Source organism: Eleginops maclovinus, chromosome 2 (genome assembly GCF_036324505.1).
Source record: "Eleginops maclovinus isolate JMC-PN-2008 ecotype Puerto Natales chromosome 2, JC_Emac_rtc_rv5, whole genome shotgun sequence".
NCBI classification, from domain to species: domain Eukaryota; kingdom Metazoa; phylum Chordata; class Actinopteri; order Perciformes; family Eleginopidae; genus Eleginops; species Eleginops maclovinus.
In genome coordinates, this window is record NC_086350.1 from 12,279,145 (window position 1) to 12,298,343 (window position 19,199).

The following is a 19,199-nucleotide window of genomic DNA, read 5'->3' on the forward strand; positions in this document are numbered from 1 at the left end:
TCTGACAATCGACAGCCTTTTGAAACACCTCTCCCATGGACATGCTGAACGGCCGGGGGTGTTGCCTCCTGTCTGTCCCTGTCAGATGACGCTGATATTTCCACCAGGAGACAGGGGATGTAACCCAATTTGAAAAACATGATGCATGTGCAAGAAACCAATTATCCAATTATGCTGTCATCCAGCACCCCAGAGGAAAGGACGGCCTCACAGAGAAAAGGGTTTCCATTCAGCCGATATGGTTGAGATAAACTGTGTGGGATAACATACCCGGGGCAACTGCTGTCAGAGCACCTGAAAGGGTTTCTCACTTTGGAATAGCAGGTGTCTTTAGGTGGGCGAAAGTGAATTAGTGCCACAAAACTACTGACCGTCTAACGCTCCTTTACCATTTTTACTTTAAAAACCTGTTTAATAGATGTCGAACAGTTTTGGTAAATTTACAGAATGGGTCATCTGGGTTTTTTTGTTTTTCCAATGTTGTGAAGTGGGCGAGACTCGTTTTGAAAAAGTTGATGTCACATATTTCTGCACACCAAATGTTATTTAAATCATAATGTGATGACAGTTGAGGCGTTAGCGATTTGCTATTAAATCTGATTATCCCACTAAAACAATTCTAATGATGCAAATGAGCTACATCTTCGTAATGACCTCTTAATAAACCATTAAAACTATATTTTCTTTGAAATTTGTTGTTGTTTTCTTAGTAATGGCTATTCAATATTTGAGAAATATATTAGATTTAAAAAGGCACACTTTCCAGAAAATGTTATGCTGATCAAGCCGTTACCTTACGAGTAGTCTTAGATACTAAAAGTAACACGAGTAAAAATTAGAATGAGGATGCTGACCATAAGATGACTATGTTGCCATATTATTTATTGTTTTCCTGGAAAGATGTCTGTGTCTGTATTTGTGTGCGTGAACCTCTGCCCCCGACTCCATGACACTACAGGTCACTCATGACTCATGACCAAAGCTGTCCCTCTCTTGGGAGGCAGCTGCTCAGTAATCTCTCTGAGAGGCTATCCAGTGAAAGAGCCACACACTTAGTGGAATTGTTTCAGTAACACATCTAAAACATCTTTGCAAAATCACACTGGTACCATAAAAGGGTGCCTGAAATATTAAGCTGTCAAAAGTGGTATAAGGCTGACGTACAGACTATGATGCTGACTATGAAAGCCGATTAATATATAAGGATTAGATCCCATTTCCTGTTGCTAGAAGTCTGAATAACTAATATACTTTTGAGTGTTTGAGACAATCTGACTCGGTGACAGACAGGTGTCTACCACTGCAATATTGTAACAAAGCAGCATGGACGCTGGCCTCAGGGCATTGCTGCCACACAATACCACAGATTGCCCCTGGCGAAGGTAATGTGATACCACTCTTCACATCTACCCCTTTACCAGACACAAAAAAGCCTATACAGATCTCACAGGGGGCCAACGCAAATACAGATTACACAGGACATGTTCATCCACTGCCTCTTTTGTTCCATACGAAGGCATGAGAGGTAGGCTTTCAATTAGGCGTGAAAAAAAACAGCTGTATTTCATGTTGGCGAATAGATGAGATATGACACTACGCTGGATAAAGTTACAGTCGCTACGGAGTGGACAAGTCACATGGAGACAAAAAAAAAGGAAAACTATTCATCGGTTTCCCTCTTTCAACAGCAGCTTTCACTGCTACAACTTGATGTATGTCAGATCTCAGAACTGTGTGTGGGAGGGAGAGGCTCGCTTCAGCTGGCCGTCTGGATATTTCATCAAGGTTCTCAATTTGTGGCCATCAGTGCAGCTTTGACTACAAGATATTTAGGACTATTCAGTGTCTTTGGGAGGTCATATACCCTCTGCAGACTGGGGATCCCCCTACTGGCAGTGCATGCGGAGCAGTAAAGACACTCTTTCCTAGAGAAGCACTAGTCTTCTGTCCAAAGGTGATCAATAGATAACGTCCTTATGTCAGAAGCCATGGGACTTGGATATTACCTGCATCACTTTAAACCAGGACAGATGGTGAGTTAAAAGACCAATTGAATTTCTCAAGCTCTCCCCTCATACATCAATCCTACCCTGTTGATAATCATTGTTTTTTTCAATTTAATTCACAAGTCAGAATGAGAGGGAATTAACAAATATGAAGCCACAGGACATTTGCTGCCCGCCTCGGCCGAAAAACTATGGAGTGACCTCTGCACAGATGAACCAACCATCTTCATTTTAATTAAAAAATCTTTCATTGCAGGAAGAGTTATAGAGCACAGTCTGGAAAATAGTTGGCAGTTTAATAAGTGAAATAGTGGACACCAAAATGAGGTTGATATAAATAATAAGGGGTCACATAAGTAATCTAAACAAAGTCCCGAGGCGTAGAGCTATTGCAAAGCTTGATGTAGAATTAAAAAAAGTAGTTGTATTATCTGTTGAAAAATAAATGAATATAGGCCAAGTCTAATAATAAAACACTGAATGTTATTCATGCAGAATAGAAGAAGAATGACAGAGTTGAAAAAAGGAATGAAACTTTTACTTATATGTATTGACCAAAACACAATATGTAAGGTGGGAAAAGAACAACACTTCAAAATGATGGTTATTGGTCAAACTATATCATATAGAAGGAGACACACTGCACATGTATATGAAGTAGTGCTCATGTACGACCTGTTTACAGTGCTATATTGGTGAAGTGCTTCTCTCCATTGCCTTGTTTATCATACTGTCAAACCGAGAAAAAAATTACCTGCATTTGGAAAGGAAATGATTTAGAGGAAAGGAAGGAGGGGGTATCAATTATTCCCCGGTGAAATAAGTCTTGAATGAAGGAGCTGCTGGGGCCAAAGGTGCTGCGTATAGCACCAACAGTTGTCAGCCTCACAATGAGCACTGCTGAAAAGCCAATCTCATATTGCAGCCTGAGAGGTTACCTTGCATTAACGAGCTGCCTTCCCATGGAAAAGCGCTCCAAGACAAAAACAGCCTGGAGACAAGGGGGTGATGTCACCCCTCCACTGAAGCACTGAACCCTAACTGTGTACATTTCAAGGCCCATTTGTAATCGCACAAAGACAGGAACCGAGCCGTGGCAGTATACAAGGGGATGCATAAACAATAATAATGAGCATGTCATAAAAAGACAACTACAGTGTCTCTTTGTCTTTTTACATGACACATGCAGCATGCAGAAGCAGGACAATATTATTTGACAGGATGAGTGCATGTTTGTTCCTGGCAAAGTGATACGCACCACTTCCTCATCGGAGAGCTCCCGTCCCTGGATGCTGCTACTGTCTCGCACGGCCTGTTGGTGCCTCTTGCCCTTGGTGTGGCTGAACAGGTGCACCTCTGAGGTGATCTACAAACACAAACACAGCGGTCAGAGGTCACTGCTGCGGACACAATGGAGACAGAGGCAGGAAAGGGTCAACAGAGCCCCATGGGACTCTGGTGAAACGATATACCACATAGACCTTTCAATAGGACATGACCTGTCTCTGCTGAACCTCAGTTTAAAGCAAAGACTAAGGGAAGGAAATGTAAGGTATGTGCAATTTGGTGAGAGATAAGATCCTTTTTCATTACATATTCTTGTGTGTATGATTCTAATTTAGCCTGGAGCAACAGAGTGTATCTTGGGAAAAACGTCACACAATAACTGAACAATAACACTTACAATACAAAAAGTTCAATTACATTAAAATATATAGTACATTTCTTAAATAAGCTTGATTTGCTTTCCTTAATAATACATATAATAATAACTCAGCGCCTTTCAAGAAACCAAAGGACGCTTTACATTAGTTCCTTAGAGGGTTTTTCAGTAAAGTATAAACGCAATAACAAGTTGTGGACAGGATGCCTAAATAAAATGTCAGAGAAAAAGCAGCAAAACGAGGCAGGTGTACAGCTAGCGATGTTGTTCTCCTGTCTCTGGAAACAAGCCCATTTAAAATGCTCTGTTTGATGTCATTAAATTAAGTGCTTGCTGCTGACCCATCCATGATCTCTGGTGTCAGATGCTGGCCAAGGTCATCCAACATTTTAACAAGATTCCCTCTTTCACCCCCAACCCTCCACTTTATCTGATTCTGGTTTGAAGACTCAAGGTGTCCCACCCTTGTTGCCGTGGTAGCCCATCCGTCAGAGATAAATATGTCTGCTTGTGGATTTGTTGCCTGACACTTGAAAAAGCATAATCATGTCTGCTCATAAATCTCTGTTAAAAGTCTATGTTTAATCAATGCAGTTAAATCCTTGTTTTATACACGCCTTCTTCCAAAAATCCTCTGAATCTCCGTCCTTGCCATTTTTTTGTTGTTTATACACAGTCTGCTTAATAACATAGTAGAGTTTGTTCAGAGCTGTTTTTCTGCAGCATCTGAACTGTTCTGTATTTTATTCACATCCATGTGTACCAAAAATACACACATATTAGTTCAGGAGTGCAAGGCATTTACATGGAAGTTTGGGGAACAATTAAAGCTAATATGAAAGTAATAAGAATCACATTTCTCCATGATTAAGGAAGCAACGGAAGATGTACTATTAGATTAAATTGAGTATAGTAAGTATACAAGATAGGAACTTAAGCCCTGAGACTGTACATACCACCACGCAGCACAGGGAGCACTGTTTTTTGCGCTCATATGGTGTCAGTTTGGGTGCGTAGTCCGTGTTAGCATGTCGACCACTGCTGAGCTCGGCAGCCTTCTCCTTCCTCTGCTCGATTTGCTCCATATGTCGACGGCTGCTCTCATCATGCTATAGAAGAAAACAGACACCAAGGATCGTAAGAGAACTGGGATTACTGTATGATCACAGATTGAGATGCAAGGTGGTATGAACTTACCTTCATCTGTATTTTCTTCTGGAGTTCCTCCATGGCCTCCTGTTGAGCAGCACTCAGAGCAGCCAGGCGCTCCTCTCGGTCTCTTCAGATAGGAAATTGAAAAGCAGTGAGACAACAGCACGTTCAACAACTTCCTAATTTAATAAAGAGACTGTTGGAATTAAATCAGCTACCCGTGTATATATACACTGAAAGGATTTAAGACTTCATACCTGGCCCTCTCCCGTGCTGCATCCTCTCTAGCTTTCTCTTTTTCTTGCTTCTGCTGTTCAATACGAGCCTCCTGCTCCTTCCTCCTCATCAGCAGCTCCTCCACCCGTGCCTGCCGCTCTGCTTCGAGGACCCGTTTACGCTCCTACAGAAGAAGTGCAAGAGGTTTATGGAGATGCATCTAAAATATAAAATGAAAACTAAAAGAATGAACAGTAAAGTGAGCATTGGTTTTTGTAGCACCTGCACAGCTTCATCTCTGGCCTGCTTCTCCTCCTGTCTCCTCTGTCTGTCCTCCTGCAGCTCGTTAAGGCGTTGCTCATATTCATTTAACTTGGCCAGGGCATCGTGCCTCTTGTTTTGGGCTTCCAGAGTGTTGATGAAGGCGATTTCATTCACCTGCACAGACACGCATCATTTAGTTATGAAAATTGTTATGAAAAGTGTCATCAATTTTAGAAAAAGCACTCATTGCATAATATTAACATTTGTGTTGACTGCATTTCCTCCTTTACCTTGGCCTCTTCTTCTTGGGCTTTCTTCACGATGGCCTGGAGCTGCACCTCTCGCTTTAACTCTGCGTGTAACAGCTTTTCATCCATCATCCTCCGACGCTGCTCCAAAAGCTCCTCCTTCCATTTCCTCACCTCTTTCTCCTGCAGAGAGTGAAGAGTGAGAAGCAGGAGTGAGGGCGAATAAAAACAAATACAAATAAAAATGTTCATTCTCCAGGACAACACAGACAATGGATCCTTAATCTATCAATTGCTCCCCTCTGTGGTGTGAGCACATCGGGATTAATGCAAACATACACCACTTTATGTTTTAATGTGGTTAATCCTCATTTATTCTAGGACTCACTCATCTTGCCATGGGCTGGAGAACATAAACAAACTTCATGAAAGGCTGTTGATCTTGGCCAGGAGTCTCTCTCACGACTGTCTGCGGCCAGCTGGCCTGGACGCGACTGGAGGGGGTTGTAATATTTAGTGATTCTATCAGGCAGTGTGCTGACACAACCTCTCGCTATGAGGCAGGTTGGGCTTCTCTTGCATGGAGTTTCTTCAAAGTGCTTTCCGTCAACTTGGCATTCTTACTCACCCTCTCCAAAAGCTTCTGCAGTTTGAGCGTCTTTTCCTCCCGGAGTTTGTCCCTCAGCTGCTGCGCCTTCAGCTGTTTCTCCTCATGTTTCTTCTTTGACTCAGCAATGGTTCTGCCAAAAACATGGAAACAAATCATTCATCTCGTTCGTTTTCCTCTTCATCAACAAAGGCAGACATACACTCTGATAAGCACTAGGTCCTGTTTAGAAGTTCTGGGTGGTAACCTAAAAAGAAAAGGGAGGGCGTGATGCAGTAAGTGGGCCTTAGACTGTCAGGCTGCTGGGTTACATCCTTGTCAACATAGAGTACGGTTACAAATGAGTAGATTCAGGTGTTGTTCAGCAGGGCTCTAAACAAGTATATATGCTTAATTGTACTGTGAGGTCATTTTAATGTGTTAGAAATAAATGAAGCAGGCAGATGTGCTCAACAAATCACTGCATAAGGAAGATATTTTGCACCTTTTGCGTGATGGAGAGGACAGTTTCTCGTGCATGTGGATCCCATGTCCAGGAGGCCGAGCAGGTTCTTCTTCTACGATGTCCCCCCATGAGGTATTCTGACGCCATGGCTCACGAGCTTCAGGAAAGACAAACGGGCTAAATGAAAAGATTTTTAGGGAAAATGTTTGCCTTAAAAATAATAAGGGGTTTAGTTTTTCAAAATACCGTCATAATCTGCCAGCATGTCAGTCCAATCTATATTCACTCCACAGCCTCCGTTCACGATGCTAGCCTGTGGTAATTGTCAAAAACACAAGAATGTAAAAAATGTAAATGTGCTTTCTGTCACACAAAGTAGAACAAACATTTCCAGTGTAAATAAACATGATTATTCTTACAGAGAATTCACTTTCGTTGTCAGTCTCCAGCTCGCTGTTTTCGGCCTGAATCTCTCTGTTCAGCTGCTCCTCTTCAGCGATGGCGCTGGCTATCGCCTCCTCGTTGGCCTTTTCCAGACGGTCGGCAAGTTCCTCTTTCTTTGCCAGAACCTCTGCCATGGACTGGGGCTGAACACATGACACAGATAGCACCTCAAACACCGACATTTTATACTTCATAAATGTTGAGTTCAACACACAGATAAGAAGAAAACACTGTTATTGTAATAAATTAAGCCTTGTGTATCATTCTTTTTGTAATACTACAGTAGTAAAACCAAATATATAAATACTCAAATAAATGGTTCAGTTTCCAGGTATTATGCATGCTGGCTTACCGGAGGCAGAACGGATCATTATATACAGTATTTAACACTTTCTTTTTGTTACATTATGTTGAATAATTGTTTCTATACCCTTACGACTACCTCACATGTAAATGATGTTGATAAAATATTAGAGAAACTGAAAATTATAATGCAGTGTATTAGAAATACTAAGATAGAGATGATGTTTCCATTTGTCTTATCCATTGGTGGAAATTATAACATGTCTTAAACAGAGAAATATTGTTGATATTTCCAATCTGAAATAAAGCTTTCAATGTGCAGCACATGTAACACTATGTTTCAGTTGGTCTGATTTATACCTGGGGGAACAATCCAAAAGACTGAGTGGAACACCATATCAACCCAATCACAGTCTGTACCACACATCACAAGAATCACAAGTGAGGAAGCATTCAAGAGTCATGCACAACACATGTACGGTGAGGTTGAGGAGATGGTGGAAGGAGGCAACTGAAGGTTTTGCGCTAGGAAACTATTTGATCAACCTTTTAAGTAATTGGAAGTTTTCATGACATAATAAGTGAGTGGCACAGATAACTCCATAGCAGATACTATTACTACTCAATTAGGAAGCCTTTTTGACAAGGTGCGTCTTTTACATGAGGAGTAGAAAAGGGAAGATAGTTTTGGATTCAAGAACACGAGTGCTGACTGAACAAGGTCAAAACTAGATTGGTGTTAAATTTGAGGCCAAACTGTCTACACTGCACTTTTTTCCACATTTTTCATTCACCACCTGTCAGAAACAGTCTCAACTTAGAGGTGTAGTCATCCTTGATTAAGTAAATGGAGCTCTGTGTTTACACACTTCTTGATGTTAAATAATTGTGACAACACCAGAAAGGCTGTACTAAGTAATCAGGATTAGTTAGTGTGTTAGCGTGGCGTGTTGAGCCAAAAGCCAGTTTTCCATGTCACAAGGCTGGCTTTCTTTTTACTTTGCTAGATCGTCATGGCAACTTGTGCTGTAGACCTAACATGGTCCAGGACCAGGTCATGTTCAGAGTTTCCGCTAAAAAAAACGTTCAGTAACTCACTCCTTTGGAATTAGCATCAGTTAGTCAATAACCTATCAATGAGCATTAAAGATTCTCAGCTGAGGGATGATGTTATACATGTAAACTAATTTAAAGAATTACATTTATTTAAAATAATTAAAGGAAATTGTAAAATAAGCAGAGTAGAACATTCAGAGTATAATGTCTAAAATGCTGCATCAAGTTTAACGTTTTATAGCCTGTAGAATGTAACATTTTCAAGCCAAAGAAAAGTCTGAAGGCACCTGGAGTGCATGTCACAGTAAAATAAATATGACTTGAATTTACACAATAATTGTGTTTCCGACAGCCTTGTGCTGTAAAGATTTTTTTAGATGTTTTTATATATTATAAGTCAAATCACGCACCAAACATTGTTTTATGATAACGCGCAGAGCCTGAGGGCGAAAGCCCGAGTTGATAAAGGCAGATGAACCATGCTGGTAACTGATTTTAGATTTTAGTCTGGCTTGCTAAAGCAAAGAATCACTTTTGCTGTGGAACTTGCTTAGCGCTCTGAGGCAGGCGGATAATGTTTTCCCAAGATCTGACGCTGGGCTTGAATACAAACTGAAACTCAGTCCAGGTCCTGCAGCATTTTTTTGCTCAGAATTTAGTGAAACAAGAGGCCAAAATAACTAAAACGAGTTGAGAGAATATTTTTGGGCAACACCCTGGGAGCACTTGCTCGAGTACAAAAGTCCTCTACTTACAGCTATTCTCCACAGTGAACGGTGCTATAACAACACTACACAGAGCTATGCAGCATTGCGTGCACATTAGGTCTGGAGGTTTCTTTAGATTGACTTTGTTTAGGCGGTGAAGTACCCTTGGGGATCCCTGGCCCCCCTCCCTCGCCCTCCCTCTGCTCCTCCATCTCTCAGCACTCACAGTAGAAAGCTCTGTGGGGTCCAGCACACTCTCCAGTTTCACCGCTGCCATGGGAGTCTCAGCCTGTCCTGGAGCAGATGTGGCCATGCCCTGTGACGCGCCACCCTCAGCCCCACTGTCCCCCAAGGCCAACAGTGCACCATGCGCATCCGTCTGGGGGGGTTCGGGGGATGTAGAGAGGGCCAGAGTAGGGACTGGGACTGCTAAGATCATGTCTGTTGGTAGGACTGGGGTTGAGCATGGGGGGGGCTCTGGGGCTTGGGGAAGGGAAGGAGCTGGTATGGGGGGCGGCGCGTCTTCACAGGGTGCGTCGACACACTGCCCCGAGTCTTGTACATTCTCTGCTGGGGGCTGCACCGACAGTCACACACAAACACACGCAAACTCAATTAAAGTCATGCATAGTTCAAGCAGTTCATGAGAGCAATAACAAACCAAAATAAAAATCAAGTCAGGTCAATACTCAACACATGGCTGAAAACACAAATCATGCAGAAAAGCTGATACTGACATGCCCTAAACATCCAATTGTGATCAAAATAAGCTGATAAATTGGAAATACTGATCTGTATTTCTAAATCAACCGATGGCTACAACACACTCTTACCAGGTGTGTCTTGAGGCATCGACAGAGTATTTATTTCATGAGAGTGGAAATGGGTTTTCTGCCTCTGAAATGTCAGTGTACAATCAATCGCCTTAAAAGTTGATATGCCGGTCTGGACAGCCTGTCTATGAATACCATGGAGCCAAAACAAAAACAAATGTGGCTGATAAAATGGTCTAGAGTTACTCTGCTCCTTGTGAATAATTGATATTCAGGGATTGCTCTGGGAGAAAGACGTCACAAGGTAGTGAGCCTCAGTACCTCTATAGTGTTTGCGTTCTCTGGATGTTCAACCTTCTCCAGGGAGCTGGGCTCCACGGGGACTTGCTGCTCAGTGTCCTTCTGGGTGGAGTCGGTGTCCGGGGGACACTGAGGATGGAGGTGTTCCTCCTCCTCTGGCGTCAGGCCTGACTGGTTACACTTGCCGCTGTCCTGCTTTGGGGTGAGGTGAACCAAAACAGGACTGACCTTGGCAACTATGGCAGCAGAGCGAGGTTTGGCAGTACGTCCCCTCTGTACAGTCTCCCAGCCCTCTGCATCCTTTTTACCTGGAGGACATGAGAGGTGCGGTGTCAGTCGAGTCAAAGAAGGTGAGTTATAGTGCTCTTCATGTTAGAAGGAACCATATTCTCCTAAAGTGAAGACAGGATTCTTACCCAGTTTTTCTACCATGCCAGAGTTCGGTTGACTGTTGCTAGGGAGAGACTGAGAGCACTTCACTCGGTCCGCCCAGCTTGGGCCTATGTGCCGGCCTGCAGCCAGTGGAGGTGCGGGACCACTGAATGAGAAACACACATCAAGTATCAGAAAAAACAATGGTCCACGTGTACAAAGTCAACAGGCAGGATTTAATGTAATGTGCAATGCAATGCCTATCTAACACCCCAGCACTCTCGTCTCTGAGATAGCTTGGGACTGTATTGGACAACAGGCCTCCGACATGATCAATATCCATTTCCTGCAGCATCCGATTACAGAGCAGTGCACATATTGAACCAATGCTTCAGCAGTCTTTAACTGACACTTTCATCTACACCTTCCACTGATTCTGTGGCCAAAGAGTGAGAGACTCAACAAATCGCATTAAACAAATGCCTCACCATCAGAAATCAATGGCTGTATTGTTAGATAACGTAGTCTGCATTTCCTAACTCGTTCAAAAAGCAAGCAAAGTGCATCATTTGAAATATTGATTGGTTAAGAACGAGGCGCCTTATGATAGCATTTTAATCAAATAAAAAGTTGAAAAACAAAATCAAATGCTAATATGGTTTGGTGCAGCATACAGGCCTTCAAGCACGACTGACGAAGATGGCAGGAGAGCTTACCCATAGTTGAGTGCGCGGAGTGCACCCGGAGAAGGAACCATTCTGTCTGCGGAGGGGCTTGGCATCACATGACGTCCCGGCGACATCTTACGCACCTCCCAGGCTAAAGACGTGGGCCTGAACGAAGTGAATGTAGCAAACATTACTTAATTAACCCTAATTACAATTCCTTGATGCCATACACGCGCAGACTTGGCTCACACTTGGGCAAATCAGTTAAATGGCTGATTCACTTGCAGCAATTCATGCAACAAATGGGGCATGTAAAAGATTCAGGTTGTCTTATTGATTAACAGTTCGCTTTAAATGAACAAATTGGGAGGCAGCACTGGGAATTTCATTTCTTAGTCAATTTACGGTTACAGTAGTCACAGTGTTAAAGAGAAGCCAATAAACTCATGGATCTCTTTGAATTAAAGCCAAGACTATTGATCCGTTCTGTTTGTGACTCAAAGCCAGGGACCAGACACCGGCACTTCCAGTTTCACCTCAGGGAGCAATTGAAAATGGAGAGTGAATGAGATTGAGAGATGAAGAAAGGGGGGTGAAAAAAAGTAAGAGAAGATCACCTGTTCTGGGCATCTGTTTTCTCTAACTTCTCCTGAAGCTGGATCCAGTCTATGAGCGCTTTGAAATCACGTACGTAGTTGTCCAACATCATCAACACCTCCTAAATATAGCCGCAGGAGGGAGATTATCAACACAAAAATCTAGAATAGTACACTGAACAATACAATAAAAGGTTAGGATTAAAATAAACAATTGAGAAAGTGACACACATGCATGAGATTATACTGAGGAACATTTGATGGACAATATAAAAGTAAAAAAGGAGTCAAGTTTGTTATAAAATGTCCACAGTAAATACCAAGACAAGTTGAATTTCAGTTTTGAAGAAAATGCTAAACCCAAAATGTTATCCTGATTTGTGTCAAATTGAGGTATGTTTAAGTACTAAAATGTGGATGTAATCAATCATTTTTAAATGTTTAAATAATGAATTTCTTATACCAAACTCTTTTTTAATTTGAAAATTGATTTAAGACATGTTTACATCAATTAAGTCAGTTTTAGATTAATGAATTTAATGCATTTTAAGACTTTAAGGATCGGCAGGAACCCAGAACTATTTTCTATTTTGCATAATGTAAATTCAAAGCATGCAGAATATTTTATAATCTGCATCATTTAGATAAAACAAAAACGTCTTTTAGTTTTTACTTGAACAAATAACTAGCAATTTCAAGGCTTGTTGAGAGCCACGTCTGCATTCAGATCAGTATAATAAACTGAGAGGAAGGTCAGTGTTTCTGACAAGCAGAAGCTGGCCCACACATATTCATGTGGAAAGACAAACATTTGTTTGAAAAGTTTGAGAACAGATAAGGCCTTATAACAAATGCCTATCATGCACTTGGGCTGACTCTCAGTGTTGCTAGGTGGTGGGCCGTGTGGAGCTTTTTCCCAGAGCTCTAATGAAACGAACACAACTGATTGATGGGGAGCGTGAAGGGAGTGGTAATTGAGAGTAAAGCTTCACAGTGCTTTTAGTTAATAGACAAGTCAGGCCAGTGAAAGATGTGTCCCGCAGCAGGTCTGCTGATTAGAGCTGGTTAACAGGCAAAGACCACCGCGATGGCGGGGTGTTCATTTGGTAATGAAGGCTGAGATGGAAGGAGGTTTGCTGCTCCTCTGACAGATAAACCAACAATGAGTGAAGGCACCATAAAGTGGCTTTCAGCATGTTAACAGGCATACTTACCTAAATACAACCCTTGCATAACATTTCATGAGGAATGACAAAATGTTTAACCTTCCAGAGGCATTGCCATAAAGAAGGATGGGCAGTTAAAGCCTGTGGTCCATACATCGAAACAAGAAGGAACAGGTACAAAGGGACTGCCTCTACAAAATGATTCACCGTTTTGATTGTTTTGTTTTGTTTAAAAATCAATCATTTGAAACCAGAATAGCCAATTTCAGTTAAATGAATCATTTTTAATAAATTAAAATATTTTTAAATACTTAACTGCTTTCAAGCAAACAATAACACAAGGACACACAAATAAATCAAGGATGGGCTAAAGGAACACTTGATAGGAACTAATTAGACTGAACGGCTTTGGGTTAACGAGGTGTGGACATTATTAATAAGCAAATATGAATCATTCTGCTGGGATGTCCCTTTGAGCGGGAAAATACATTATGTCAGTGGTCGAGGTTTTTATATAAAATGACACAAAGCATTACAGTAACATAGCCGTATCTGAGAATCAGGCATCACTTCCTGACAATGGTAAAGTTTACGTCCAAAAGTTCAGGGGTGGGAAATTGTTAGTGTGAGAGCACACAATGCAGATTGCCCGGAGCTACACTGGGGGTTTGTGGCTGTGGGCAATCAGAGCACTCTGCTTCCCCTCCAGATGACTCCATCATCTATCAGTGTCCATTAAACCCAAGCTGGGTGGGACAGGGGATTATGAACAGCACCCAGCTCCATGGCCATTAGACAGCATTAGGGTGTAGAGAGATACATAGGGTATGGACACACACACCTAACAGCCAGATGTCTGACACAGGCCATGCTGATCACACCACAGGGAGCTGCACTGGGACACTGACAGCGGGACAACCCCACCACAGGGAACTGGGTTACGGTACTGACCGCAGAACGTCACCAGAACCATGCTCAGCATAATGCGGCATGGCAGAAGGATCAATAAAACACAGGACAGGCTGTATAATACGCCACGGAGCAACATCACAGTGTCACTACATGGCTGCACCAAAACAAACACACAGACCCACAAAACAGAGAATAATGTAGAACGTGCTGAGAGTAAACATGTAGGCCGTAACGGAGCGGAAAAGCCTCATTTCAGCCAATGCATGAAAACAAACCCAACGCGAGTACAATGTTGTTTACAGCCTGTCATCCATATTAAGTCCAGTCAGCCAGGCCCAAAGAAAAGTCCTCTGATAATTCTTTCAGCAGCGAGCCGTCAGAGAGCCCCTCTGACACAAAGCAGAAATCAAGAGGAATGTGAGCTGTGAGGGAGAAAGTTTGTTTTGATCTCAATGTCCCCCTCTAGTGTTCATAAATCTCTATTCCTGTTGGGTCAGTTAAGACCATGAACCCATTTGAATTAGCATTTCTACTGTAGGAGCCTAAATGCAGTTTGTTGATGTTTTGACTTCAATAATTCAGTTCATATTCAAAATGACAGTAATTCATAAATGTGTCATTTGGTTAGAAGGAATATTTACAATATTTACAGGTTTAAGTTGTTACAGTTCATATTTACAGTAATGTGTTCAGTTAATTACTTATTCATGTGACAAACGTGTGTGGATAATTTACATGCATAATGTCTCATTTATATTACTTCTGTAATATTTGGAAATATGTCCTGTGATCGTGGCATCTTAGTCACTGTGTGCCTTTTAATTTATTTTTGATACACTCATGGGAAGAGTTTCCGGGGTTAATCTCGGGTCAGTCAGGAAATGCAAGAGTGGAGCCACAAAGTTGTTTGACCTCTCTCACTCTCTCTCGATCTTTGGAATAATTGTATAACTTTGTAAAATGACATTCTTTTCTGTGCTTCTTTTTCTCTAATCGAAGTAAACGGTTGAATTTACCGAGTTGTCCTGTGGATTTTTCGATGTGGATTACGACGAGGGAAATTGTTACGAGCGCCAAGCTAAGGCTTCAGCCATTGGAAAGCTACATCTACCATTGCTTTTTCCCCCTCGTGTAAGCAGTCTCACCTTGCATTCTACGACGCTCTGATCAGATTCACAGGTGACGTAAATCTCGTCCACAGCTCGGCGCAGGTTGTCGAAGAGGAAAGCCCAGTAGCGAGCTCGCAGGTCCACCTTGCGGGGCTGTCTGGTTTTGGTGGGGCTCTTCTCTCCCCCTTTGTCCAACAATGCCCCAGGTGTTCCTTTACTTTCCAAACCAGCATTCTGTGAAGACAAAGTGTGGACCAAATATTATGGTGACAATCACAAATTCATCGCAGAGTCAATCAACGTTTTAGTTGTTTCTTTATATTGCAGTCAACTCTTTTTTTCTATTGGCTGTGAAATGAGTTTAAACTTATATGATATATATTAGCAATTCCAAAGGTGCGTACATAGCATGAGCGAACAGAGGGGTTTTTTTTTACTTCTTGTGGCAGTGTAGGTGCCACACATTACTCTCAAGAAGCAATGAATGTAAAAAAAGAAAGCATAAACCTTAATGCAGTTATTTTTTTGAATCAGCTTTTCCTGGACTGACTTTATTACATTATGCAATCACACCATCACAGATCAACTTGCAGTGTGGGGCTTAATAAATAGAGGCCTTAGCTTGGTGAGTGGTGTCCTCTAGTGGAAGAAGATGGTACACTAACCTGTTTCTTGTTTTTTTGTTGACCGGAGTTGATCCTGTGGGCTCTGGAACCGCCACTGGAGTTGCTTTTGGACTTTGCTATATGGAGAAGAAAATGTAGGCTTATTTATTGATGAAATAAACAATCTTAATAATCCTGTTTAAGGTAATAATCCCATGGGATGATGATGATGGACAATTTTAAACTCATCATAGTAATGTAGGTTTGATTAGTTGTTGAGAAATACAACTGTACAAATGTGGTGAACAAAAGAAATAACCCTTGGAGTATTTAAGCCAAATAACTGACAGTTAAGATGCATGTTAACAGAGGTACACATATGAGACCTTTAACTGGAATATTTCTGGCACAAGAGCAAGAGCAGAAATGTGCCTTGAATAAAATAACTGAGCTGGCCCACAAAGAATAGAGTGAGCCTGAGCAATGTGTGAGAGGCAGTTGTAAAGCTTTCCGAGTAGGTTGGTCTAAAATAAGCTTTCTTTGATAATGTAATAGAACACTGCCATGATATCAGTCTGTTTTATCTTGTATTTTGAGATGTTTATATTGTATAATTGTTTATTTTCCACTCTTTATTTATTTCTTATTATGTGCAATACTTGTTTAACATGTTGCTGCAATGAAAACATTTCCAGATTTGGGATCAGTAAAGTATATCTTATAGGAAACTACACTGCCTGGCCAAAAGAAAAGGTCACACTCTAATATTTCATTGGACCGCTTTTAGCTTTGATTACGGCACGCATTCGCTGTGGCATTGTTTCCAGAAGCTTCTGCAATGTCACAACATTTATTTCTGTCTTGCATTAATTTTTCGCCAAGATCTTTTATTGATGACGGGAGATTCTGGAATCTGTGGTGGCCAATCCATGTGTGAAAATGATCTCCCATGCTCCCTGAACCACTCTTTCACAATTTGAGCCCGGTGGATCCTGGCATTGTCATCTTGGAACATGTCCGTGCCATCAGGGAAGAAAAAATCCATTGATGGAATAACCTGGTCCTTCAGTATATTCAGGTAATCAGCTGACCAAATTCTTTGGGCACATAACGTTGCTGAGCCTAGACCAGACCAACTGCAGCAACCCCAGATCATAGCACTGCCCCCCACAGGCTTGTACTGTAGACACTAGACATGATGGGTGCATTACTTGAACCGCCTCTCTTCTTACCCTAACAGGGTAAATCTGGACTCATCAGATCACATGACCTTCTTCCATTGCTCCAGAGTCCAATCTTTACGCTCCCTAGCAAATTGAAGCCGTTTTTTCCGATTAGCCTCACTGACAAGTGTTTCTCACAGCTACACAGCTCCCTTGAGTTCCCTTCGCATCGTGTGTGTGGAAATGCTCTTACTTTCACTATTAAACATAGCCGTGGGTTCTACTGTTGTTTTTCTACGATTTGATTTCACCTAAAGTTTAAGTGTTCACCGATCATTCAAGATTTTTTTCAGACCACATTTCTTCCTGGAAGATGATGTTTCCCAACTGTCCTTCCAGTTTTTAATAATGCATTGGACAGTTCTTGACCCGATTTCAGTAGTTTTCTCTGCTTGATGCATGCCAATAATTTGACCCTTCTGAAACAGATTAACATATTTTCCACGACCACAGGATATGTCTTTCGACATGACTGTTTAACAAATGAGAAGCTACTCTCTGCATCAGTTAGGGTTAAATAACTTGTTGCCAGCTGAAACATAATCACCCATGCAGTAATTATCCAAGGGGAGGCTCTTAGCTAGGCCTATTTGCTTAGCTAAATCCAGGTGGTGACCTTTTTTTTGGCCAGGCAGTGTTTAGTGTTATTGTCATGTTAAAAGTCACCATAAGCGCATTGTTGTTTTCCTTTTACATTTCAGGCCTGAATTGACACTGAGCTTTTGATGTCATTTCTTAAAAGCCCAATAAATAATTAATTACATTGAGCAAACACAGTGACCCACAGACTGAGGTTACTGGCCAAAGATATGAAAACCACCAAAAGTAAACATCGGCAGAAACACCTACCTACGCAAAACAAGGACCTAAACCACACACGTCTTACTCCATTTACTTTTGTGATGTTAATAAGGCAATAATGTGGAACCCTATAGCAGAATAATAGCACAGTAGCAGGCACAGAAAGTTTGTCTGGCATGCAGCGACCAACCTTCCTCCTCTTTGTTCTCTAGAGGTACACTCCAGGCGATGAGGTTTCGAGCAGCACGGCCCTCTTCAGCAACTATCTTCCTCACCTTGTCATGGCTGTTGGATCGCTGAAAAGATGCCTGCACAAGAGAAACAGAGTCAAAATCTCAATGTTTTTTCGTCTTTTTTTAAGAGCCATGGAAATATGGTAAAGAGTGCAACGTGACATATGGGTCAAATATGGAATACAGAATAGATGTGCAATTCATAAACATTTCATATTACGACAAAAAGCTGCCAACTAAGGCTATTATCCAAAGAGGCACAGCTGAGAAACATGATTAAAGCCTATTGCACGAAAAACTTTAGATGTTGTATCATTCATTATAGCGCATTCTTTGTTTGAAGTGAGTTTGAAGGTTAAATGAAGTATGGTCATATTCTATATTCTATGTATTGTCTGTGTAGCTGAAGCCTGAAATGCTGCAACTTATTCCTGTTTGCCATAAAGCTCCATTGTTCTCAATTATTACATACAATTAAAGGACAGACAGACAGACAGACAGACAGACAGACACAGACACAGACACAGACACAGACACAGACACACACAGACACACACAGACACACACACACACACACACACACACACACACACACACACACACACACACCCACACCCCTTGATAAGGAAATTCCCTCCCATTTTCTAAGCTGTATTTCAGTACATGACAGACATGGTGGGAAGTTATGAAGTATGAGATAAACAATAATTGCTTAATTTGGTCTCCTCAAGGGATTTGTTGAAAATATCACAAATATAGAAATCACCACCAACATTATTCTGTAAACTGTTTTACAGAACAGATAACCACACAGACACAGCCTGAAGCCATAATGTTGCTATGGTTACCTCCATTTTAACACTCCATGCACACTGATTTTGTACATTGTGTAGAGCAGTATAATATAAGAGCCCTACAACAGTTAATTAATATATTGTGTATTGTATTAAATATTTTTAAACAAGCAAATCAATAATATTCTGAATATATTCAATGCATTACAGGAAATGTTAAACGCACATCAAACTGTGTGTTACAGATTTTGTGTTGAAACCAAATCCGAAACGGAAATGAATCCAACCAAAGGCAAGTCTTTTCATGGCTCATTGTAAAACAAACATCTCAGATATGTTTAATAACAGGGTAAATCAACAAAAGTAGTAATTGCTCTTAACAAATCCAATATATAATAACTATATAAATCACTGATTCTTCTAGTCATTAAGAAGTAGCTACACTCAGTACCTCAAGAGAGTGTTTTGCAATATGCTGTTTGAACTAATTGTCCTATCCCTGGTGTGTGGCTCTGAGTAAGGGCCTGCACACATTA

At 41.4% G+C, this 19,199-nt stretch overlaps 1 protein-coding gene across 3 annotated transcripts in view; it reads right to left on the reverse strand.

The window, feature by feature from the left end:
- Positions 1-19,199, reverse strand: part of scaper (S-phase cyclin A-associated protein in the ER) — a 55,629-nt gene that overhangs the window by 33,464 nt on the left and 2,966 nt on the right. For 2 of the 3 annotated variants that reach the window (XM_063903677.1, XM_063903685.1), the window contains exons 2-19: positions 17,827-17,944; positions 15,673-15,749; positions 15,044-15,241; positions 11,842-11,942; positions 11,273-11,389; positions 10,601-10,722; positions 10,206-10,492; positions 9,338-9,688; positions 7,021-7,188; positions 6,848-6,914; positions 6,641-6,758; positions 6,178-6,289; positions 5,592-5,732; positions 5,320-5,475; positions 5,079-5,221; positions 4,867-4,948; positions 4,626-4,778; positions 3,265-3,372 (exon numbers count right to left, since the gene is read on the reverse strand). In XM_063903677.1, the coding sequence (XP_063759747.1) occupies positions 3,265-3,372; positions 4,626-4,778; positions 4,867-4,948; positions 5,079-5,221; positions 5,320-5,475; positions 5,592-5,732; positions 6,178-6,289; positions 6,641-6,758; positions 6,848-6,914; positions 7,021-7,188; positions 9,338-9,688; positions 10,206-10,492; positions 10,601-10,722; positions 11,273-11,389; positions 11,842-11,942; positions 15,044-15,241; positions 15,673-15,749; positions 17,827-17,944 (2,619 nt within the window). The remainder of the gene's footprint in view (positions 1-3,264; positions 3,373-4,625; positions 4,779-4,866; positions 4,949-5,078; positions 5,222-5,319; positions 5,476-5,591; positions 5,733-6,177; positions 6,290-6,640; positions 6,759-6,847; positions 6,915-7,020; positions 7,189-9,337; positions 9,689-10,205; positions 10,493-10,600; positions 10,723-11,272; positions 11,390-11,841; positions 11,943-15,043; positions 15,242-15,672; positions 15,750-17,826; positions 17,945-19,199) is intronic. The other variant, XM_063903693.1, reaches the window with a different exon arrangement.